The sequence below is a fragment of the Lipotes vexillifer genome, unplaced genomic scaffold (assembly GCF_000442215.2).
Source record: "Lipotes vexillifer unplaced genomic scaffold, Lipotes_vexillifer_v1.1 scaffold6, whole genome shotgun sequence".
Taxonomy (NCBI): Eukaryota; Metazoa; Chordata; class Mammalia; order Artiodactyla; family Lipotidae; genus Lipotes; species Lipotes vexillifer.
The window spans coordinates 3,334,636-3,359,748 of NW_006799037.1; the positions used below are offsets into that span (position 1 = coordinate 3,334,636).

The 25,113-nt window shown below is 45.3% G+C and overlaps 1 protein-coding gene across 3 annotated transcripts in view; it reads left to right on the forward strand.

Annotated features, from left to right (window-relative positions):
* TEAD1 (TEA domain transcription factor 1) overlaps positions 1 to 25,113 on the forward strand; it is a 258,914-nt gene that overhangs the window by 184,986 nt on the left and 48,815 nt on the right. Inside the window, exons 3-10 of one of the 3 annotated variants that reach the window (XM_007471413.1) lie at positions 4,746 to 4,810; positions 7,157 to 7,219; positions 7,309 to 7,371; positions 20,899 to 20,910; positions 21,687 to 21,821; positions 22,953 to 22,999; positions 23,905 to 23,966; positions 24,936 to 25,060. In XM_007471413.1, the coding sequence (XP_007471475.1) occupies positions 4,746 to 4,810; positions 7,157 to 7,219; positions 7,309 to 7,371; positions 20,899 to 20,910; positions 21,687 to 21,821; positions 22,953 to 22,999; positions 23,905 to 23,966; positions 24,936 to 25,060 (572 nt within the window). The remainder of the gene's footprint in view (positions 1 to 4,745; positions 4,811 to 7,156; positions 7,220 to 7,308; positions 7,372 to 20,898; positions 20,911 to 21,686; positions 21,822 to 22,952; positions 23,000 to 23,904; positions 23,967 to 24,935; positions 25,061 to 25,113) is intronic. The other 2 variants (XM_007471414.1, XM_007471415.1) reach the window with 2 other exon arrangements.

Sequence of the window (25,113 nt, forward strand, 5' to 3'; positions counted from 1 at the left end):
TCGTGCCACAGGCGGGGCAGACCACCCAGAAAAAAAAAAAAAAAAAAAAAAAAAAAAAAAGAAGTGATAGGGTGTGCATATCTAAAGGACATTCTATGCTGCAGAGAAGCTGTAGTATAATGACACTTAGTGGTGAGGTGTGACATTGCCACTCAGCTCTATAAGCTATTACAGGTATTTATAGAGAATGAAGGAGATGATTCATGGATACTGTGAATGTAGAGCCTGCAGATTCCTGGGCTCAGAAAGAGAAGGTGTGCAGTGGTCAGTGGAGCTTGAGGGTCAGCATGCCTGGTTTTTAGGAGCCCCAGTTTCCTCTGTATATATATATTTTAAATGCTGCTTCCTCTGTCTAAAAGGTTCTTCAGTGTACCCCCTCCATTCTGCCTATCAAAATCAGTCATATCACTCTAGTTAATGATATGCACACTGAATGATGCAGGGATGTTATCATGCCTGCCACTTATTTTGAAATGCAACAACAACAAAATAAGATGGCTTGGTGGACGGGTAGAAGAATGGATAGATGGAGTGACATGTGATAAAGCAAATAAAGAAAAAGTGAAGGTAGGATCTGGGTGGTAGGTATATCGTGTATATAGTGTTCACTTTGTATGTTGGAAATTTTTTATAATGTTGGAGAAAATGTAATCTATCTTTAAAGGCTAGCTTATATTCCAGTACTTTGGGGAAGGCTTTCTAGATTTCTGGAATTATTTGTGGCTGATTACCCACATACGTTACTTAGAACCTCTTTCAGTTGCTGTCTGACACGTAGAGCTGGTTTCCTCTATCTTAGCCCTTGTTTTGGACAGTGAACTCCTTGTGGGAAGCAGGCTAGGCTGTCTTTACATCCCTGATACACCAGACAGGCATCACGTAAGGCACAGGGAGAGATGGTACCCACATAACTGTAGGAATAGTTTAGGAATGTCATGATTAACTTTAAAGTTAACTTAGTTGAAAGTAACTTTTGTAATGTAAGGTTTACTGGATCAAGCACCACTATATGTGTACATGTGTATTTTTTTTTGGAAGCGAGAGTTAGAGAAATGAGGGTTAACATTTCTAATAACCAGCATTCTTCATGGCTGTGAAACAGAACTGTGTTGTATGGACCAGAGCCCCACTGCCAGTTACATCAGTGATGTTTGGTGTCCCTGAGTTCCCTGTCCTTGATTGGAGAATTCTGTACCTTAGTACCATGATTCAAATCCAAGGCTTTGAACTGTATGAATCCAACCCGTTTGGAGGGCCATGCTATAGAAATATAAATAGGGCTCAGAAAGTCCTATCAGGGTTGCTAATAAGAATTCATTCAGAACCTAGCAAAATAAGTACAACCCCAAGCGCCCAAAAAGATATTCCAAAATCATTTGGAATGACATACTTGTTTCCTTAAAGGGTAAGCATATTATAATTCTGGGAAGATTTAGAATTGAATGTAGAAGTTTTTAATATAATCAGAGCCATAGTGTTAATATTTTTTATTTAAAGGATTTGTGCATGTGAGTACTTCAGTATGCATATTTAAAATAATTTGGCACACATAACAGGTTAGCCTGTATTTCCAATTTAAAATATGCAATAAAGTAACAGACTTAGACTTGATTCTAGGGAGGGTTGAAGTCTTAACTAGATTTCTAAGCAATATTGGGGCACTTAAGAGAATTTATTAGGTTTCTAAGAGTTGTTTAAGGGGAGGTTTTGTAAGTTAAATCAAACAATTCTAATATTTAAAAGAATTAAATAAATTATAGATTATAAATAACATAGTTTGAATGTTTGAAGGAGTTTAACTAGGTTTGTAAAATGGACCAAACATTAATCCAATGGCCCTTTGAAAGTGATTATAAAAATTATAGGATCTGTAAGTTGAACTGAAAACTTAAAAGATGAACTAGGGCATTTAAGGTTTTTAAAAAAATAACTGAACAAATGAAATAAACACTTCTAAAGCCAGGTACACCTGACTAATGTTTTCTGTGCGCAAAACCACCCTTATCGTCATTAAAAAAATTCACCAAAAATAAAGTGATTAACAGTCTGCTTTGAGTTCACGGTAGATGCTTAGTGTTAGTGGAATTTGAATTTATAATTTGAATCAGCAATATTCCTTATGGCAAGGCAAGAAGGAACACATAGCAGCTTCAAGTTAATTACTCCTCGCGGCTTGAAACATGGTATGAAAGAAAGAACACAGGCTTTTAAAAGAAAGGTAATCTTGCTCATGTAAAGAGCCAGGGACATGAGAGTCATGACCAGCTTTCCATGAAATGATGTAGCATAGCACTCAGCACATAGTAGATGCTCAGTGAGGCCTTCTTGCAGAAGTAGTGGTCTTTAGAAGCATTTTAATCAAATTATGAGTTGACATTGTTTATGCCACTGCATAAACCACAGGGTGCACAGTCAAACGTGGCTGTCCTAGGTACTGATCTCATTCATTCAACCAAATGCCATAAGAAATTAAAAACTGGTGATATAGGTTGTATGCCACTTGTATCAAGCTATTCTGTCTGCTTTCCTAGAAAATAAGCAAATGCGGGGGTGGGGCAGGAGACGTTTTTCCCATCTGGACAAGGTTCAGATGAAATTGCATGTAATTCAGAGCCCTAGATTTATTTCGTCCTGGCCACTCAGCTCTGAGCAGGGTGCACAGTGAGGCCCTGAGCTGGAGGATGCTTGGCTGCAGACATTGTCATTTAGGTCTGGCTTCTGGTAATTAGGCACTCCTAGCTGGGCTCTGCTGTCAGCCAGCCTTTGAGACAAATTGCAAAATCTGTACAACCATCTGAGAGATGGAGAAGCAGACCTGATGACACTACAGGGGATATTGGTAGTTCTCAAAAGTTGAAAGAGAATGCTTTGAGAAGCAATCCTCAAAACTGAATTTAGAGGTCCTTTTCCTGTGGTTAAAGGGTAAGTTCAGTCACAGAATCAGGATCTGAGATTCAAAGACTGGAATGATAGGCTTAATCTAATAAGATGAAGTGCGATAGAAATACACACAGCATTTTGTATTTGGATCTGAAAATCCCAACTACGCATGAAAAGACTGGGAACAGGGGTAGGGATATATCTGAGAATTAGGCCATATGAAAAAGACCTAAGAGTTCAAATTGACATCAGTTGACAGTTTATTGTGATTCCCCCCAAATCTAGTGCAGTGTTAGGCTGCATTAACAGAGGAGGAGTATTTAGGACCAGGGAGGTGACTACAGTTCTGGGCTCCAGGCTATGAAAGGAAACTAGACAAAGGATGGTCACAGGATGGATATGGGAGTGTTCCAAAGCTTATCACAGATAACAAAGGAACAGGAAAGGTTTAGCCTGGATACAACTGCAGGAGGACCTAAAAGCTGTCAGTAATATCTGAAAGGCAGTCATGTGCATTAAGAACTAGCCTTGTTCTTATTAAGGGGAACAAAAAGAATCTGGGGATGAAAGTTACAGGAAGCCTCAAGTAAGGAGGGTCTTTTAATTCTTCAGTGCTGGCTTACCTAAGGACTTAGACTTTTAGGGGTAGGAAAGGATGACTCAGAAGTACTTCCCAGTCCCAAGATTCCAGGATTCCCTTGCCTTCCAGCGACGACCATATCCTGCAGGGTCCTAACATGGGCAGGTGGACAGCAGAGCCATAATTACAGGAATGTTCTAGGCAGCGATGGGAGAGGTTTTAGAATTCTCAGGCAAGATTCCCATAAAGACACTCTCACCAGGGCCGCCAGTTCTTTACTCTGCTGGGGAGGTCTGGAGCTTGTGGTACTCTCTGTCACCAGAGGCTGTGTTAGTTCCTCATTTATTCTTTCTGTGTGCCCAGCAGTGTGCTGCGTGCTGAGGAGACCTTGGGGAACAAGACAAAATCTCTTGCTGTCTTCAGCTATGCAGTATGTGTGGGGAGTAAGACAGCAAACACAAATTTGACCACTAGATAGTACCGTGATGATTATAGTGGCAGTTTGGACCCACGTGTCCCGTATGAGTGCATTTATATTTCATGTAGTATTAGTAATACATTTCCCCACTTGGCTTTGGGGGTGTAGTTTCCCATTATATTATAGTTCAGGTCATCTCTGAGATTTCTCAGTCTCTTGGAGTAGGGACCGGGGGTATTTGTTTATACTTTAAGGCGTTTTCTTTCCCCCAGAGGTAATAAAGCTTGGAAAAGGTTGAGTCTTTCTTTCTTTTTTTTTTTTTGGCGCTGACAGTTTTGTGTATAGTTTGTTACTGGCACAGTGACTACGTTTAGGGGGGTGTCTGTCTTCATACTGTAGCTTCTTTTCGTTGTGTTTCCGTGGCCAGAGCAGTTCATCCTCTCGTGGCTCTTTTGACTCTAACTGGAGTTAACTCTGAGTAGAAACCTGGGTGAGAAGGAATATGAAAAATAAGACTGGAACAGAACCAGGTCTGTATACTCCCACACTAATCCTTGTATTTGTTTTTTATTCAAGTGACCATCCGTTTAGGGACAAGCGTGCAAACACAAAGGCACGTTTTTCAAAGGCACATTTCTCTCCTCAATTGCTGACTGTAGTTCATAATTAAATTCCCTTCGTCCTAATTTCTCCTAGGACATATTGCTGGCAAACAATTGTCCTTTTTATTTTTCTAGCATTAATAAACTTACAGTTGCAACAAAAATTCCTGATTCTGAATTCTATTCTTAGCTTTTCAGAGGCTCCCCCCCTCCCCCGCCCCACCCCAAAGTAACCTACTTTATTGTAAATTCTTCTTTCTTTCAGGTAGGAATGAATTGATAGCCAGATACATCAAACTCAGGACAGGGAAGACGAGGACCAGAAAACAGGTAAAACAACCGACCTGGAAATTGTGCATGTTAGCGAATGGCCCAAGGAGGCATTTTGGCTGCAGTGGCTGTCTGTGCTTTGGCTCCTAGGAGCCCCCGATTGGAGTTCCCTGTAAGGACGTCAGTGTTGTAGGTGTTTGAAATTGGCTCAGTTTTCACTGTTCATCATTTCAGTGACCTTTTATTATGTGGTCTCTGGAGTTCCTTCTATACACATATGGGAAAGTTTCACTGCTAAGGACAGTGTATGAACTGTTCCTGTACTGTATTGTAAAACTTAAATTTCTTTCCGAAACTGTGCATCTGCAAACATTGCAAAAGCTGCAGGTGCAGGTATACTTTGCAAGTCATGAAATTTTGAGATTTTTGCGCATTGTAAAATCCTGGAACAATTACATATTAGTCATCATTTCAATAAAAAAGTAACACCAGCAGCCATGAGTATTGGCTGGAATATAAGGCTGAATGATGTGCGTCCAGGGAACTGTTGCTCCTTAAGCTATGGCTTTTTGTCAGTAGCTGCTGTGACTGATACGAAGTTACAATACCTTTGTGCAGAGCAGGGTCAGGAATTTTCCTCTGCCCTCTGTCAGCGTTCTGGCGCTCTTCATTCCTTCTGATGTAAAGCAGCCCAAATCTCTGACCCAGTTCAGAACTGGAACGGATGAGAAATTAGTGTTTAAAAAAAAACAGAAAAAGAAAGAAATGGAAGGGGGAAAAACCATCAAACCAACCTCATGGGTGAGTTGTTAACAGAAAAAAATATATATGTATATTTTAATGTTGACCTATGCTGACTGAAATGGCATGAATTTTAAAAACTATAATCAAACCAAAAGGCGAGCTCAACTGTGGTCTCGTTAAACCTGAGCAGCAGATTCCAGTCCTCTGCTCAGTGATGAGTTGTTTTCCCGAGTGTTTATGACGGGGGAGAGCTTTCCCCAGGAACGCTCCTGTGCCCCAGCCGGGAGCCCACTGCTGAGTCAGCACAGAGGCAGGTGGCCTCCTGCCCATGCTCAGAGGCAGGGCATTGTCTGTTCGGTGGATATTCCCCCCACTGTGGCCCTCAGCAAGTCAGAGAATCACATCAGAACAAAATTCTGGTGAAAACAAGTGAAAGCAGGAGCAGGATGGAGAGGTGAAGAGGATGGGGGAGTTCCTGCTTCTCTGTACTTTAAAAACTAAAAAATGCAGAAGCAAATTGAAACTCGAAGACAAAGTTAGAGATAAGAGGTTCATTTGTTATCATAAATCCTGTTTTTAGGGTGGCTAGAGTGTTTGAAATCAAGTAATGGCCTCACAGTTGCTGAACTTCTAAATGGGAGGTTCTAAATTTCTGAAACAGACAAATCTAATTCCCAGCATACTGAAGGTGCTGGACCTGGGCTGTCTGCTGGTCTGTGAGCTCTGGTCATGTGCCCAACCCCTTCACTGGGGGGACACTTCTAAATTTAACCAAGTCCCGCTGAAAGAGATGCAAATTTGTTTACCCAGTGGAATCATTGTGTTTCAGAAGCCGGGCTTGGCTTGGTTTCCATACCCCGGCATCCCGGGGATGTTTTTAGGCAGCAGTTGGTGATACCTCTCCAATGTGAATTTGTTGTTCAGCAAATCCGTGTGGTTTTTCAACCCAGATTTTTAACAGGATGGCTGGCTGGCTGTATTCACACTTTTCGCTCTGTAATAATATGCAAATCCACTTGGCGCCCAGTCAATACCCAAAAGAGTGGAAGGATTAAAGATATTTATAAGGGGGGAAAAAAAAAAAGCTCTGCTAACTGGGTCTTTCCATTTCTCTTTGAGATCTAATTTACATGTTAGTATTATTTTAACATTTGCTACAGAATCCAGAGCTCTTAATGAGATCAGAATACAACCTACAGCTTCAGCTTTTTGATTCTGCAGAATGTGCTAATTTATGGATAGTCTCTTCTAAATTGAGAAAAAGGGATTTTCCCTCCTGATACTGAGAAGCTATAAATATTTTCATTTACCTCTACTCCCCCCTTTTTAATTTTATAAAGAAAACAACCCCACTCTCCCCCTCTCATCCCGTGCCCATGATTTCTCCTGGGTGAGAAAAGTAAGATTAGTTTCAACTTTCATCCTGACTCCAGTCACTGCAGTGATGACCCAGTCTGAAAAGCTTAGAGCGGCGCTGGGGGCTTGGTGTCTGGCTGGGACTGTGTATTCCTAACTGCAGAGCTTTGTTGAGATGCAAATAACCTTCCCCCACCCCACCCCCACCCCGAAACCCTCCCAAGGAGTAGCGATTTTATATTTGATTTCCTTTTTTTGTTTTGTTTTGTTTTGTTTTGTTTCCCCTCATAAACCCGAACAATGTAGGTGTCTAGTCATATACAGGTCTTAGCAAGAAAGAAAGTTCGAGAAATTCAAGCCGCCATTAAGGTACGTCTGGCTTGCCCAGTTGTAGGGGGCTTTTCATCTCCATGGTTACAGGCTTTTCCTTTGTTTTCCTCCCTTCCCCTACCCTGCAGGTGTCTAGTCACATTCAGGTTCTTGCCAGAAGGAAATCTCGTGATTTTCATTCCAAGCTAAAGGTATGCGCTTTCCTGCTTTTTGGCTTGTGGTTGCTATGCATCTCACTTCCTGTTTTCCATGGTGACTGGTGAATGCCTGGTGCTGGGATTCTGGTAACCTAGTTTCCTCGCATGTGAGAGCTGTTTACATTTCTTTGTGTCTAATCTCTCTGTTTCTATACTAGCCTCACATTAAGCTCAGAGAGAGAGAGAGAGAGAGAGAGAGAGAGAGAGAGAGAGAGAGAGAGAGAGTGTGTTTGTGTGTGTGTGTGTGTGTGTGTCCCTAATAACAATGCAAATGCAGCAGAGAGCTGGTCTTGATAACTTTTCAGCACAGAAACATGATTTTTTTTTTACCCTTCAAATATCCACTAAGCAGCCCTGAGCTAGGAGAGGGGGAAAAAAGTCAAAGAGATGCAAAGTTGGTGTAGAAATTATAAATGAATCATTTCCAAGTGGCCATCATGAAATTACTTTGAAAAAAATTTAGAAATTATTTTAATTTGTGCTTTTGATGTATTTTCAGTACTTATGAAAAATACATCTTCTTCATGTAATTTTTCATGTGTTCTTCCAACAGAGAGTATTTTCTGCCAGATTTCTTCCACATTGCTTAATGTTTTTTAAGTGTGTGGCTTTGTTAATTAAAAAAGAAATTTGAGGTGAGGGCTTAAGAAAAAGATAGGTCTCAGAGATGGGAAAGCTCTTGATCAAATCCATGTTTGCAATTCCGTTTATACTTGAGTTTATTATTTTTTTTGTACATGTGCCTCATTTTCCGGTCTTTTAAAATATATTTCATAGCAAAGACAGAGGCATGGATGACTTAAAAATGCAAGTTCTCCCTATTTTCTCCCCTTCCAAAACTTGCAGTAAAACATACATGACTTTTTTTCCTCCATAATGCCCTATTTGAGAAATGCAAAGGGATTATAGTTTGCATGGAGGAGCTTTACTTTATAATAAAAATGAATCTGTAGTCCATATTGTTGTCTTTCCCACAAGCCTGTTTTTGGTTCTGTTCTGATTTTTCCCCCCATACATTAAGTAAATTTGTTTTTGTTCTAAACTAAAGGACAAAGTGTGATTTCACAGCCCCAAGTGGTGAACACTGGGACGCTTCCCAAAGGCCTCCAACATTTTTTATGCACACAAAGCTGACTGTGAAATAGGTCTAGCGACCAGGAAGGCGCATTTGGGGTGCCCTCTGCAGTGGGCAGCATGCTGGCTCGCTCGCTCACACATGTGGCTGATGGTGGCTGGCTTTTAGTTGCACTGGCTGAGCAGTTGGAAGACTAAAATAACTTTGTAGCTCCTGCTTTTTAACCAAAGGTGCAGTCCTTTCTATGTGGATGTAACTACCCCAGTGTTTGCTCAAGTTCTCACTCTGTTTCTAGTTTCTCTAATGGATTAATGATGTACAAAGAAGTTTACAGACATCAGTTTTGTGTTTCTATCTGTGATGTTATGAATTGTTCTATTTCTGCACTGTGTGGTTCCTGTATGCTCCCCAGGGCACATGGCCCTGGACTGAAAGCCCTGTAAATGGTGGGTAAAGCTCTCCCGGTCAGAGGGGATCCCCATGGGATTCCACAAGCACTCTTTTTCTCTCTTGCTGACTTTACAAATTTTCCTCAATGGAAACAGTTTTGCCATTACCTTATACATACACATACATACCAACACACAGTCGTATTTGTGTTTGTTCTGACAAAAAGACTTCCCCCCACTTTCAGCCAGCCCTGGACCACTCTCCTCTGGGGCGGGCACGAAGAGGAGGCAGAAACAGAGACAGTGGGGTAGCAACTGGCTCGGCATTTCATCTCCAAGAACCACCTCCATCTTCTTACAGTTCCTTTCCTTCCTCCCTACCTCATTACTCTTGGAAAAATGGAGGCCTTTGTTCTTCCCATCAGCTAATACCAGTCGAGTGTTCCAGGCATGGCGCTTATCACAGTGGGCAGTTAACAACCAATCCTCTATTCACAGAGCTGGCCGTGGAAATGGGAATGTGAAATATAGGGCACTGTAGGATAAGTGTTCGCAGAAAGAGCCAAAGTTAAATGTGTAGGCAATCCCAGAGACGAGCTGTATGGACAATGTGCTGCTGAGTTTGGGGATGAAAGACAGGAGTTAGTGCAGTGCAGGGCCTCTTGTGTGTTCTCTCATGTAAGCTCACTACAAAGTGAGTTCCATTCTTCAGATTTAGAGGAGTAATATTCAGGAAACCAGGGATCCAAAGGTTTAATTAACTCACCAGAAGCCATCCAGCATAGGAAGTGGCGAAGTCAGGATTTGAACTTGCTGAATCCTAAACCACTGCTCTTCCAGACAGGGTTTCCTGTAAGCGGAGGCTGAAGTGGATTTCAAGCAGTAGGCTTCTCATCAGTACACACTGTAGATAACGTGTCACCACCCCTCACGCCCCTTTGGACCTGGGCGTGCAGGCCTTGCTTCCCACAGTCCCTCAGCCACTACATTTTAGAAGTAAGGTGATTTTTAAACTTTGAGCCATCGGTCAAGATGTGGGCCTAATTTGGGATTGACGGTCATCAGTATCTCGGGGTGATGTGTTCCTGGCTGCAGAGCTGCTGTGTCCCCACTCGGAGAGAGTTAGGACAGTTGAGGAGAATAAGGCTGGCTGCCACCTGCCTGCAGATATCCTGCTGCCTTCACTTCCCACAGGCGTTTTATGTTAAAGATGCCCTCCTTAACCTTCCTACCAGCCATTACCAGGAAACAGGCTCAGGCCCCTTGGCGTGGTAGGAGGATAGAACTCCTCTCTCTGTCTGCACTTTCTTGTTCAGCTCTGGCGTCTAACATCCTCGGGAGGCAGGGATGAGCATCCTCGCCGAGTTCCTTGTGGGGTCAGGCTGATAGCCTCTGGCTTCTTGGCTTCCCACACTGGCTAATGAGATAAACTCACTACAGAAGTTGAAGTCATCTCAGTAGACAGCAAGGATATCTTCTGAGCAGGGGTAGGGGTGGCAGGAAGTATCCAGACTTACAACAGGTGCCGTGCTTTGTCAGAGACGATGCAGCAAGACTCCCTGGAGGAGATAGCTATCGACTAGCCATCTCCGGACCTGTCCTTGCCGTGCCTTTCCAGCCGGGCTTCTCGCCGTTTCTCCACATGCTCTGAAGTCAAAGGATTTCTGTTCTCTGGGGTGGACAGAGGCCTGTGGCCCTCCTGTGAAGACTGAAGCCAAGTTTCATTTCCCTGTTCTCCCTTGGGGTTTGAAAAAGTGGTTTGCTCACACCTGGGGCCAGGGCCGGGGCCAGGGCCAGGGCCACGTGTGGCTTCCGAGGGCACCCTCTTGCCTGTGAGCCTCTCTTCACTTTCCCGGGAAGGGTGCAGGAGAATTCTTGAGGCCTAGTGGTTTTCCAGCCTTTTGTAAGCAGCAAAACTCACATTTCAGATTGAAATCTTACTCGAAATTTTCCATATATAAAAGAGTAAAAGCTATTTTATTTAAAGCTCACACTCTCTCATCCTTAGCAGTGGCCTCTTTGGCTGGTTCTGATGAATAAGGTTTGAAAACCCACACTGCTTTAGGCAGAAGGAAACGGAAATGCCCGCCTCTCAGCCGTGCCTGCGGCCTTTATGGGACAGCTTAGGGGTCCCACTTAGAGCCCACATTTTCTAAATTCCGTAGCCTGTTCTGCCGTAGCCTTCTGAAGAAAACGGCCTCGACAGAGTGGTTATTCTCATGTAACGGTTGTGGATGAGTCATCCTAGCTACAGAAGTCACGCTCTTGAAAATCTCTTAGGATGAGTTTCAAAGGTCAGCTTTAAGCTTCTGCTAAATGCATTGGCCCTCAAAGTACTTGTTTGTGAGCCAGATCACCCCATAATCTGTGGATTTTAATTTTCGTTTAAAACAAAATTGAGTAAAAGTTTTAAGATTTCCGTGTAGATTTGAACTTTAAAAGCGCAGAAATGATTACTTAATTCAGTCCAGTAATGGTTCCATTGAGAAGCCATGTGTTCTAGACCCTTTAGTAGATGTTGGGCGTGGAAAGTTGAATACACAAGAGTCTCTGTTTTGGGGGAACACTCATTCTTTCTGTTATTTTTGGCCACATTTGGGGAAAATACAAGATTCCCAGTGGATTGTCCCCAGCTAGGGGGCTCTGTAGTAGAAATTTAACAGAGCAGTGCAAAGACCACGCAGTGAAAAGGATGATTAATTCTGAGTGTGGGGGAATTAAAGAAAGCCCCGTGGAGGGGGTTCCATTAGAACTAAGCATAGAGGAAGGTAGAGAATTTCCACAGATAATGGGGGTGGGAGGTTTGGGGGAACCATGAAGAACACCCATCTAGCTGGAGGCTTGGAATGAGGAATGAGACTGGAGGGGTGAGGTTCCCCTGAGGAGCATGGGAACACGCAGGGGTCGTTCACAGTTAGGCTTTGGAAAGATCCCTCCAACCATTTTTAGAGGATAGCGCGGAGCGAGGCAAAGCTGGAGGCAAGGAGGCTAATTCAGGGGCTGCTCTAAGAAGCCAAGGGAGCAAGATGTGGGCCTGGACCAGGGGCCGACCAAGCACCCCTGGGGCCCTGCTCCGTGGCTCTTATCCATCCGTATTGTCACCCTCGGCTGGTCCCCACTCCACTCCAGTCTGATTGCTGCATGCTCTTTCTCGCTCATTGTTTTTAAAGAGTGAATTATGTTAAAAAGTTCTATTCTTATTAAGTCTGAAAACTGTACACTGAAACTTTTCAAAGGCAGCATTTAAAACTTAGGTTAGGGCTTCCCTGGTGGCGCAGTGGTTGAGAGTCTGCCTGCTGATGCAGGGGACACGGGTTCGTGCCCCAGTCCGGGAAGATCCCAGGTGCCGCGGAGCGGCTGGGCCCGTGAGCCATGGCCACTGAGCCTGCGCGTCCGGAGCCTGTGCTCCGCAATGGGAGAGGCCACAACAGTGAGAGGCCCACGTACCACAAAATAAATAAATGAATAAATAAATAAATAAATCTTAGGTTATTAAAGTCCAGGTTCTCTTAAAGTAATGGCCACTAACTGAGAGTGTACATCAAAATTAACTATGAAGTTTTTGTTGCTAAATTTTAAATACACCAAAAAGTTAGTACAGAGAATGACATATTAAGCATTCATGTTTGTACTATCCAGAAATGATTCTTTTCATTATATTTCCTTTAAGGTTTGTTTTTTTTTTAACTGACAGAAATCAAATGGCAAAACATTATTCTTACTTTTTCTAATTTCCTCTACCTACTGTCTTTCCTCAACCAGTCTCAGCCCCCCACCGTCAGAGTCTTTCCTTGCCATTTAGTATTTCCCTGAGAAAATCATATCCAGTGAAAACTCTCTCTTCTCCTTTGGCCCTTGTCCTAAAACTAATCTAGATTTTTACCCCTTGTTTACTATGAACTTGTGCTAAAGCCATTGGCACCAACCTGAGACTTCTTCTCTATAGTTTATCCTGGCCTGAGCTAAGATAGACTTGGCCAACAATTTGGGATGGCCTTGGACACAGACTTCAACCACAGGAGAGATGCAAGGGGCAAGAAAAACTAGGGGATAGTTGAAGAGGTCAAGGAACGATGTGAGGAGACCAAGAACCATCAGCAGGGAGACTGGGGCAGTAGGGAAAAGGGTGAAGGGGCCAGCAGAGTGCAGGTGAGATTCAGAAGCCCTAAGATGGATTGGAACTGCAAGGCCTTTGTGGCCAGAGTGCCAGAATATTGGACATCAAATATATACTTTTTTTTTTTTTTTTTTTTTTTTTTTTTTTTTTTAATTTTCTTCACTAAAATGTGTAAAAGACAAGTCAGAGTGTGATAACCGCTGGTCTAGAAGAGAGTCATTTCTCTGTGATGCGAGGACCACATGTTTGGCCCCTGCCCAGACATGATCCTTTTGGCCCACCACTCCTCAGGTGCCTGGTTCTAGTTATAAAGTAGAAGATGGATCCGTGCAATTACAGCATATGCAGGGGGCTTATAGGTCTATGGAACATGCATTGAGGAATTCCACAGATGCTGACTCAGAAATCTCCCTTGGACCTTGTGTCACCAGCTGGGTCTACAGCAGTGTTACCCGTGCCGGTTTCATGTGTTATCTTCCATCTCTCCCTCTTCCCTAGTTTATCCCCTCATTGGAATCTGTAGTTGAGCAGTGAGAGGCCTCAGCCCGTCTGAGAAGACTTTGTGCGGTACAGACTGAGGCCTGGCCTGCAACTTTAGACATGATTCTGTACTTTGAATTATTTCACTCACCATTAATTCATCAAAAGGTCTTTAACTGTTTTTGCTTTTTTTTTTTTTTAAGCTCCAGGGATTTATTATCCCAGCATGTAGAAAGACTGCAGAAATGTTCTCCGTGCGCTATAAACAGTCTCTTCTTTCCTACTCAGAGTTCCTACTTAGAGTTTCCTGCTCTGAGTCTCTATATGTTCGTTTGTCCTGGGAGGTTGTCCAGTCCCTGCCCAGAGTCCTCCTTTCCCTGATAGCAGCAAAAAGGTGGTCCTTTATTTGCTGGCTTCAGAGGCTTGTGAGAGCCACAGCCAAGCTCTGCAGGCCACCACCACACTGTGGACTGTCCTCATCTTCGTGGACTGTCCTCATCTTCCCCTGAAGGTGGACCAGGCTGCTTCTGGTTTGGGGTGTGTTTTGGTGAGTGCATGAGTCCAGACAGTGCTAAGAGTAAAGGAAGTCTTTGTTCTGCCCTAACCTCAGCACGAATACATCTTAGCCAATAGACGTATTCATGTCAAGCTCTGGACTGTATTGAAGAAAAGCCTGTACTTGCTGACATTGCATCATCCCAGTAGAGCAGAAAAAAGCCTGAGCTTCTCTGATTGTGTCCAGTTGTTGGTGACTAATTTACGAGCTCCAATGTGCTCCCCGGGGCCATTTTCTTCGTTCTCGCCCTGGTGGCCTTTGTGATTTGATTTCTGAGCAGGCCATTCTTTCCAACCTGCCATTCCTTCCAGTAAGCAGAGAGCTTAAAGTTCAAATTGTTGATTTAATTCTCTTGAGGAGTTCAAGAACTTTGCTGGGGCTTTGCTACATCTACACTGCTGAATCCTGGCTGTGTCACCACTGATTCTATCCAGGAATGGGCCTGTCCACGGGGAAGACACGCTACACTTCATCCAGTGGTGCTCCCCATGGCCTTCTGAGCCACTTTGCTCGTTCAGGCGTTGACTGTTAGCAGTACACAAGGCAAAAGAAGCCCGAAACAACCACCTCCTCAGCAGGAATACATCTTAGCCAATAGACGTATTCATGTCAAGCTCTGGACTGTATTGAAGAAAAGCCTGTACTTGCTGACATTGCATCATCCCAGTAGAGCAGAAAAAAGCCTGAGCTTCTCTGATTGTGTCCAGTTGTTGGTGACTAATTTACGAGCTCCAATGTGCTCCCCGGGGCCATTTTCTTCGTTCTCGCCCTGGTGGCCTTTGTGATTTGATTTCTGAGCAGGCCATTCTTTCCAACCTGCCATTCCTTCCAGTAAGCAGAGAGCTTAAAGTTCAAATTGTTGATTTAATTCTCTTGAGGAGTTCAAGAACTTTGCTGGGGCTTTGCTACATCTACACTGCTGAATCCTGGCTGTGTCACCACTGATTCTATCCAGGAATGGGCCTGTCCACGGGGAAGACACGCTACACTTCATCCAGTGGTGCTCCCCATGGCCTTCTGAGCCACTTTGCTCGTTCAGGCGTTGACTGTTAGCAGTACACAAGGCAAAAGAAGCCCGAAACAACCACCTCCTTTGTCTCAGCGCCAGCACCAAGGCACTTGGCCTTGCTGCAGGATTTGGGAAATGATACACCGCCTTTCCTGGCATCTCCCAATCTTCAAGGAGTTCTTTTGCATTCATGACATGTACTCTTTCTCCTCAGCAATATTTTCATTACCTTTTTTTAAATTTAGCTGGGTTAAAACCAAGACTGGAGGCAGTTAATTTCTTGTGCTTGGATGTGGTGGAATTCGAACCTCTCATCAACGGTGTGATGATACAGAACTTACAGTGTAAACTAGGAGACTGAATACATTTACCTTTCTATGTCAGCTGAGCCAGGTCTGGATTTTCTCTTTAAGGACAACAGAAACAGCCTCATTCTACATTTTTATCCCTTCCTAGGGAAATCCCATTGTTAACTGGCCTCCAATATAGACAGTGCTCAATCACATTGAGCCCAGAGGTTATGTACTCAGGACCAGGGCTCCTAAGCATTTCAGCTCTCGAGCGACTTGAGCCTGGATGGTCGGTCATGTGGGCCCCATAGATGGCACGTCCACAGAATGGCGAGGCTGTGGGCACTGTATGCTCAGAGTGGTTGATGCGGTTCTCAAAGCAGTCTTGAAGGTGGGTGTTGTCCTCACTTTGCAAGTGAGGATGCAGAGGCTTGCAGTGGCTAAGGGGCTCACCCAGGGTCACAAGTCTGAACTGGATCCCAGGGCTATCTGGCACCACAGCCCAAGCCCTTCAGGTGTTGTCATGCTGCCTCCTTACAGAGTGCTCGCCGGTGGAGGATGAGGGCTCATTGCTCTAACTCGAGATGCTTTTGCATCGTCTCCTTCAACCGAGCCCTATTTTCATTGTGTCTGCCTGTTCGAATAAAACAGAGAAGATGAGTGGTGGGAGCTGGTACTTTCTGGCTTTTCAAGGGAGATTTGCCTCCTGCCTCTTACTGTCCCTCACGGGGAAAGGGGCTAAAGTTAGTGGGTGCCTTCTCCCCAGCACCCAGACCTGGCATTAGTAGACCTGAATCCCAGGCTTCCTGGTAGAGAGTCATCAGGCACACCTACAAATCACAAATCCTTGTCTGCAATCCTTTATGATGCTGAGCCCCACATGAGAATTAAAGGAAACACTATTGACAATTATAAAATACTAAATATAGAACAGTACATTTAAAAATGGACAATGGTAAAAGCCTTGAAAAATTTTCCTTTGATGTGAATGGAGTTTTTGGCATTTGGAAATACAACAAGATGAATTAATTACTACTCATTACATGTCAAGTCAGGAGAAGCATGAATGGGCCTTCTCTCCTTGGCATTAGCCATTGCCCGCCTGAAATAGGCCCTTTTGTATTTACTCCTGCTTTCTCTAATAATAAGCAAATTAGAGATCATGGCTAGAAAAATTCAAGTGCCCTCCATCCTTTCTCCAAGCCATCATAGACTCTTATAATGTTTATCTGCTTAAGGGCTACTGCTAATAATTGCAGAGGTCATGTGAATCCACATAGTGCAAGATTAGAAACAACATCTGCAAAATTACTTCTTAGGAAAGTATTCTGTTTTGTCGTTTTCTGAAAAAGTGATTTTGCAAGCAAATTGCTCTCTTTCCTCTCATGTGCTATATTTTTATCTTGCTGAGAGAAGTATATTTAGAGAAGAACACTTAATAGCTATCAGAAGTTTTTGTATCCATGGTCTTTTATTTTTGACTGTATATTTTTCCTGATGTATTGGTGGGCTTCCATATGAAGAAATTAGGTTGGAGTCTTTAAATTCTGAAATGATGGCCCCTGAATAAGCAGGAGTGTATTGATTTAGTATGCTGTTCCTTCAGATTTCATATGTAGCCACTATAATATAGTACATGCAAGCATGTGCCGTTTTGTATTATCTTTAAAATGTGTTTATGGTTAATGCCTAAAAATTATGAGATAATTGATTCCCCAGAATATTTAAAAGCTGAGAAAACAGAGGGGGGAAAAGGGTCCCCTACTTTCCAGAGACTGATTCATAAAATGTCCCTGAGTTTGAAGAGCGCACCACTCCAGCCATGTGCATCTGTGATAGGCTGCCTTCCTGTCATGGATATTACCTGAAGACATTTTCCAAACATTGTGTACATTTCAGCAGCAAGAGGAAGGTAGTCAGATGATCCCAGAGTTGTAGTGGCAGCCTTGCTCTGCTTCATGAAATATGAAAGCCTGTTTACTTAGTAACAACAACAGTTTGAAAGGCTTCAGGCTGAGAAGTTTATGTCTGCCATGGCCTGCTGGACCCCGCGTGGCAGAGGTAGTGAGGCCGTTGACAGCGCGGTATGCCAGGAATGGGGCAGGAAGAGAGTCGAGTGGGTACTGAGACATGCACCCTGCCTTGGAGTGCTTCGTCTGCCCTCAGTCTCAGGTCACATGGGCTGTTTGTTCTTAGCACTCCATCAACAGTCTTAGACCCATGCTTCCTGCTCCATAAATATTTTCCACATTCCAGGTTGTGGGCTTGAGTTTGGGTTTGGTTGGATAAGGGAGATATGCCATTTCTTTCCCCACTTCGGCTTTTTATGGCCTCATTCTTTATAATCTTAGGAATAGAAGGGCTTAAAATCAGTAAAAAGGAGTGAATATGAAGTTGTCCAAGCTTTTTCCTAGGACACATTTTTCCTCGTGCATGCTCGTATGCACACATGCATACACTCAGTATTTCCTGTAATCTAAGACATCATAGACGATAACTCAGTATTGACTTAATAACAGTTTTTCAAGATAAAACAATGTGCTTATCCTTTGTAAATCTCTTCCACATCTCAGAAATATTGGTGTGAAAACATCTTAGAATAAAATTAATGTGGTGTACAAATGTAGCATCTATTTTTGATTTTACTTAAGCTACTGCTGTTTGGATGGATTAGCGACACCCCCACCCCCACCCCCCTTTATTCTGGGGGTAGGTGGTGATGATAGAGTGGAATGTTTAAAAGTCCAGGATATTAGACTAGAATGACACAGAGATGCCGTTTAGTCAGGTCTGACACTGAGAGTTATAATTTCTTCAAAGCCAGGCATGTATCTCTAGGCTGAAAATGACAATTTAAAGATCCTTCAATTGAAATCTCTCAGCTAGGTGTCCTTCTGTACTCCCATTTCAGGATAAGTAGGCCTATAGCCAGTCTCTCAGTTCTGATTTCGAGATCTCCCTGGTGGTGCTTATTATCTGCAGGGTTACTTTAGATTTTAAACAAAAATTTTTAATCTTAATTTTCCATCGTATATCATAGATAGAGGGGAGATGTTATAAAATTAAATGAGTACTCAGAATGTCACCACTACAAAAAGTAGGAAATAACTGGTGTAGACATTTTAGTCCATTTGTAGGAAATTGCCTGTTCTCAAATAGGTAGGTCAAGTGCAGAAAGAACCTCTACTTGAGAGAAAATTTCCTCTCTGCTCTTGGCTTTCTCTCTATTAGGACAGAACTATTTGGCCAAGAACTGCCCAAATTTTAACATCCTGCTGTCTTTTCACTAGTGGTTTTTCAGCTATATGTATTAAGATGTATTTGCTTATAATGGATGTCAAACTCACAGCTATGAATACTTTAGAATCAGAAGACCTTTAGAAAATAAAGTACAACTCTTTCCTTTGTAGTTGAAGAAAATTAGAGTGTTAGGTGATTTGCCCAAGGTAATACAGCCCATTAATGGCAGGTGGAGGGCAGGTTTGGAACCAGGTCTCCAGACTCCCCAGCACGTACGCCTTTTACTGGCATAGAGCAAGTTGGTGTGCTCGCAGCAATTGATTTGCTCTTCTGCTTCTGAACTTCTGTTTTCATTTGGGTACCTGGTGGAATGCTGGGTAATAAGAGAGTCAAACCTGACTTTATTTAGCAAAAGAAAAAGACCGTATTCTGAAGTGTCTGGAGCTATGTGACATAAACAGCAAAGGTGGTGACTTTTCTCCTTTCCTCATTGACTGATTACCCTGTTAGAAAAGAAAAGTATCAAACTTTCGTGAACGTTTTGAAGAACTTTTCAATCAGCCTAGCAAAGGGAAACATCTCAAGCAACTCTAATAGAGTAAGAGTGGGTTGTGCAGATGTAGGTACTTATTTCCATGTGGACCTGGACTTAATGATTCCTGGTCACTGCACCCAAGTGTGCACAGACGCACTTTGTATTTGGGCAAGCAGAACCGCCCCTGTCATCAGCATTTCATAAACACAGAAGTCTCAGGTCTGAGAGAGGCCCCATGACGTGCTTTTGGAATAGAGCCAAGCCCACAGCTCTTTTGTAGTTATTCCGCACAGTCTGCATCAGCCAGGCAGGCAAGCAGCCTGGGCTGCCATTTTCTCAGCTCCCCCGGCCTGGGCCCTGGAGAGGTTGTAAGGCTTGTAGCTCGTTGGGGAAGGCACCTGTGGTTATACCTATGCCATTCCTTCGGTTTCCTTGAGGGTATTGATATCCTTTTATTAAGGGTTACATGACTTAGGGGCTGGGGTCCAAAGTGACTGGTCCAAAGAGAAACCCATGAGCTTGTATTGATGTCAAGGTGCTCTTGACAGAGAAGGAAGGAAGTGTGACTGAGCCAGGTTTCCTGTTCATTATACCAGGGTTACCCTCTGAGGGGATGGCGGGGCAGGTGGCAGGTGGAACTGCAGGACCAGCTAAGGGTAGACTGACGGGCACTGAGATCTGTATGTGTCAGGCCCAGTTTGGCTGTAGGGCATTTGCACACACACAGTCAGTTTATCATAAGATTCCACTGACTTCAAAATTTGTCTTTTTTCCTGGCATCTCAGTGTCTGAAATGTTTCAGGCCTTTAAAAAAAAGTTACCAGAGAAAGCTGGCTTCAGGTTAGAACGTTCAGCCGATTAGCAAATGGAACTTCAACTCGAAGAATGCCATCTGACCAGGGGCGGCAAAGGCATCACTTCAGTCTCTGGGGGCCAATAATCCTGCAGGCCTCCGGAGCCCTCCTGGTGTCATTCAGCTGCAGCAGTGCCCTTACAGATACTCATTATGACCATGTGTATCCCCGAATAGCTGTTAGATGAGGCTCGTTTTTTCAGTTGAGAGCCAGAGAAGTGTATGAAATATAAAATTTTATGCAAACGTTCATATAAGCGTTTTGAAAATTCACACGGTGCTCCTGGCAGTTAAGGGGCAAAGTGGCGTCTCTACCTTGGGAGCACCTGATTGATCTTCCTTAGAACCCTCTAGTACTTGTCTTGTAGGCTTTGATTTTTTTCCCCCCTCCTTTTGGCCTTGCCTTTGGCGCCTCAGCATGTTTCTTCATCACTTTTGGGTAAATCTGTAAACATTGAAGCCACCTCTCAGCTGGTACTCAGTGTCTTAGCCTGAAGCTTCCCTTGACCTTCACTCTCTGTCTGAATTCTGAATGACAGCTGGGGAGAGTGTTCTTTTTACTCTGATGTCACCATTTTGCTCCTGCTTTGATGGAGTCTGGGCCTGGGATAGCTTGTATAGACCTTGTGCAAGCAGCCAGGACCCTCGACGTGTTTACTGAGTGTGAAGCCCTGCCCCACCGTCAGGGCCTGTCCCACACCAGGGGCCTGACCATTTCTCCATCTGTACTGGGGAAGCCTCAGAACCAGCTCAAAGGAGTTGGGAGTTGCGGTTGTTGATAATTGCCCTTTAGATAGTTACCCGGGTCACACATTTCTCCTAAAATGTGGGGAAAAAAAAAAAACCCACGCTCCTACGCATTTTATTGTACCCAAGTATCATGTGTTTGTATACGTATATATTTTTTAACTAAGAAGAAAAATAACCCTGCCTTTGTAACGCAATCCTTTTAACAAATTGTTTATTGTTGTATCCAGGTAACAAGCATGGTAAGTATTTTCACCAAATTGAGTATTCTGTACTTTAGCTGTGCTTGGCAGACTTTTTGGCTAGCTGTGTGTTATCAGCCTTTGCTTTTTTAGAAAAGACCCTTTTGGGAAAAGGGGAAACCACTTACCTGGTAGCATCCCCTGTGTCCTTGGGTATAGAAAGAACCCGTCCAGCCTTTGACCCAGGCGGGGGTACCTGAGAAAGCATGCCCCCCGCCAGCATGCTGCTTGGCCCCGTCATCGCCCTGCCTCATCGCCCCGCCGCCCCGCTGCTTCTGAGCCGCCCCACCAGGTGTCTGCCAGGGCTCCCAGGCCGAGCACACCGACAGGCCTCCCAGCACTCTGCGATGGTCCTACCCCAGATCCACAACCACGCCTCTTCTCTCACCCTCCTCCCCATCTGTGTGCTTGAAAGCAGGGCCTTTTTTCCCCTCTTCTTGAGTCTATTAAGTAATTGGAGACATCTCCCTTTGGAAGCTGGAAAAATAAATACGTTGTCCACTCTTCTCAGAGGCTTCCCATTCTGTTGGAAAATGGATTAAAATTTTTTTTCTTTTTATACCTTGCTACTGGGTGTTCTCAGTAAATGTTCAGAGTTACAGTAGGTTGAGTGTGTTTTTAGCCTCCTGGCTGTGTTTATTTATCTGTGCATGTTTGCTTTCTTGGCCTTTTTTGTAGCTCTGTATTTTAGTCCCTGTGCTCGTGGCTGTGCCTGTTTAAGCTGCCCGGTAGCCATGTGTTGTGTATTAATTCTGTGTGTCACTGTCACCTTCAAGGATCAGACTGCAAAGGATAAGGCCCTGCAGCACATGGCCGCCATGTCGTCAGCCCAGATCGTATCAGCCACTGCCATTCACAACAAGCTGGGGCTGCCAGGGATTCCACGCCCCACCTTCCCAGGGGCGCCGGGGGTAAGTCACGAGCTGGATCCATAATGATGGCCCCTGAGTGCATGGGGTCCACGTGGCCAAGCACAAAGCCATCCGCCTGACACTTCTTGTTAATCGGGTCAGGTGTAAGAGAGGGTAAGGACCATTTTGTGGCGCCCTGTTGCTGAGTGCAAAATGGTGAAAGAAAGCATGGAGCGAGGGAGAGGGGGAGGTAAGAGAGGGAGACGGAGAGGGAAGGAGCTTAGTCCCTGAAGACATGGAATTAAGTATCACTTTTTTGGTGCCCTTCCAGGTTGTTATCTGCCTCTTCAGCTGTATCTTTTTAGTCCTGGCCCTTGGTCTCTGTTCCTGTGTCCTCAGGGTCACTTTATGGCAACTAACTCCTAAAGGGACAGAAGTATTCTATTATCATTTTCATTTTGCACCTGCCAAGAGCTGAGAAGCTTAATGTTATGATCTCATTTAATCCTCAGAATAATCTTAAATGCCTCTTACTGTTATTGCCATTTTACAGATGAGAAACCTGGAGTTAATTAGTAACAAAACAAGAGTTTGGGTAACTTGATCATAATCCCATGGTTAGCGATGTCGGGACTCATACCCAGGGCTCTCTGACTCCCTTGACATCCTACTGCCTTTCCAGCAGGCCTCCAGTCAGAGGGCACCGGGAAGCTCAGGAAAGCTCACAGCAAAGGGGGTGTCTCTGCTGCTGCTCCGAGCTCCTGGCCTCTCATTCTGAGCTGTGTCCTCTCCCCGGTGCTGGGAGCTGTGGAGGCACATGTTACACAGGAAACATTTCAGGATGGAGGGAAGAGGAGAAGGGTGGGTCGGCACATGGGTAAAGCAGTCAGATGAGACATTTTTGAACCCTCTGCAGTGCACCCAGATTTCAGCTGGGTGCCAGGTGAAGGCTGAAGAGCTGCTGCCTAGTCCCTGCTCTTCAGGAGATTTTCTGGAAGAAAAGCCAGAGGGAGCTATAGGTTGCAACCTCCTGCAGGGCAGCGACCATATCTGCATTTAGGGAAGGGCACTTTGCAGCTGGTGGATGATCTGAACCCACTGTCTTTAGCAAAGATTACAGTGCATAGACATCCTGAGCAGTGCTTTGAGGTGAACTCATAACCCTGAAGCTTTCTGCATTTTGCCTTCCAGTTCTGGCCGGGAATGATACAAACAGGACAGCCTGGATCCTCACAAGAGTAAGTTTGAGGAGGGGCCAGCAGTGACAACTAGGGGCTGGTCACAGTCCACCCCGGGTAGAGGTTTCCTGGCACCAGACTGCCTGCAGGCTTGGAGGAGGAGGGAGAATTAACCTGAGATCACCAAAGTCATCCCCTATTGTTATCTGCTAAGGCCAATAGTAGGAAAGAAACTGCTCAGATCCGGGAGACGTGTAAACACCTCACTCCCACCTTAAGTATTAGTGGTCATGCAGCTGGCAACAGGAGGAGGGGCTCCATCCTTTCATGGCTTTGGGGGCCAGAGCCTGGGGTCCTCCTGAAAGTGCTCACTTGAGAGAGGGCAGTGGAGGTGATCCTATAGCCCATTTTATTCCGGCTTTCCCTGTAGTGGGGGCAGCTAATAGAAAATCCTACTGATGCTTTGAGGGCAAGGGAAGCAAGCTCAGTAAGCTGGAAGATAAGGGCAGTCTAGGGATAGAAGCAGAAAGGAACTCCTGCCCATATATTCTCAAAAGAACTAGAGCTATTTGGCCCAGAGAAGGAGAGCCTGAAACGTCCCAATCCTTGCCTGGAAATGGTGACCACTGACCTCGGTCTCTGCAGGGATCAGAAGAGAGGTTCAGAGGTAGATATCACAGCATGTGCAAGGCAGGCTGACGTCTGTCCAGCTTGTCCCCCGGAACTGGCATGAGGCTTGGTGGTTTGGTCCCCAGCAGCCTGCTGGCCCGTCTCAAATGGACAGCATACCTGGGTCTCTGTCTTGGCAGAGGTCTGCCTGGGCTGTGCTGCCACCTGCAGACAGGGAACCTTACGGTGGCGAGGCCCCCAGGTGGGTCCCTAACCCCGGGAGGCCAGGGCCAGGCCTGGGAAGTAGCCGCTGCTGCAGTCGTGGTTTCTGACTCTTCCCCGTCCTCTGTCTCCAGCGTCAAGCCCTTTGTGCAGCAGGCCTACCCTATCCAGCCAGCGGTCACAGCCCCTATTCCAGGTGAGTCTCTGCGGGACCCTCTTGCTTTGTTCCACAGCTGCACACCCCTCCCTCACTTGCAGAGCCATGGACGCCCCCTTCTCGCCGGCACCCTCCTTAAGGCAGGGTTAGCCCGGAGCTCAGGAGGGTCAGGGGGGTGTCCCCTCCCAGGTCCTGATTCACCTCGGTCATCTCTAGAGAGCTCTTCTCCTGGGCTTTTAAAGAAACAGGAAGCCTGATCACTTTCACTCAGGACCCTGGGTCATTGGAAGGGGAAGTTGCTGTGGTTCCTCCCTCGTCATAAACAGGCCATGTCGGGCAGTCCCAGTCTTGAGGGCAGATAGGGTTTTACTCACCCTTTTTCAGAGAAGTGAGTTTCAATTCCGAGCACGCTTTTTTAAAGGAGCACTTACACGGAAGCCCAGCCAGAAACCGGGGACCCAGCCGGCCTCCCACCGCACGCAGGCGCAGAGGCTCAGTGGGACTCTCTCCGTTAGAGACTCCCCAGGCCGCCATGCATTGGCTCGTCGCCCTCTGCTCCGACACCATGGAGCATTCCAAGAGAGTACTCCACAGTGCTGGTGCCTGCAGTCTTAGGGAAGGAGATGGTTGAGCACAGGAGGTCTTCGTTGTCTGTCTCTCCTGACTCACAGGGGATCTTTGCCAGCACCTGCCTCCGCTCTTCGTCACTCTTGTCGTGGTCCCCAGCGAGGCCCCTTTGCCCAGGGTTAGGTGTCCGCATGCCACAGCCCTTAACCTGAGCTGGCGCCGGCTTTAGAAAGAGCCACCACGTGCATTGCGCTTCTCCGGCTGGCCCTGCCTCTGGGCTCCTCCGCCAGAGCCCACCACTGCCTGGCTCAGCTCCACCCCTGACTCTGGTGGACGAGCCTGTTGGCCTTTCCTCCTGGTAGGGCCCTGCCCCGGGGTTGGCCTGAGGCCCGAGGGGAGGTGAGCGGCCAGGTTGAAGGTGACGATCGATCGGTATTTCAGGGTTTGAGCCTGCGTCAGCCCCAGCTCCCTCGGTCCCGGCCTGGCAGGGCCGCTCCATTGGCACAACCAAACTCCGCCTGGTGGAGTTCTCAGCTTTCCTCGAACAGCAGCGAGACCCAGACTCGGTGAGTGTGCCCAGAGAGGTGTGTCCTGAACCCAGGGTTTGCCCCTCTTTCCC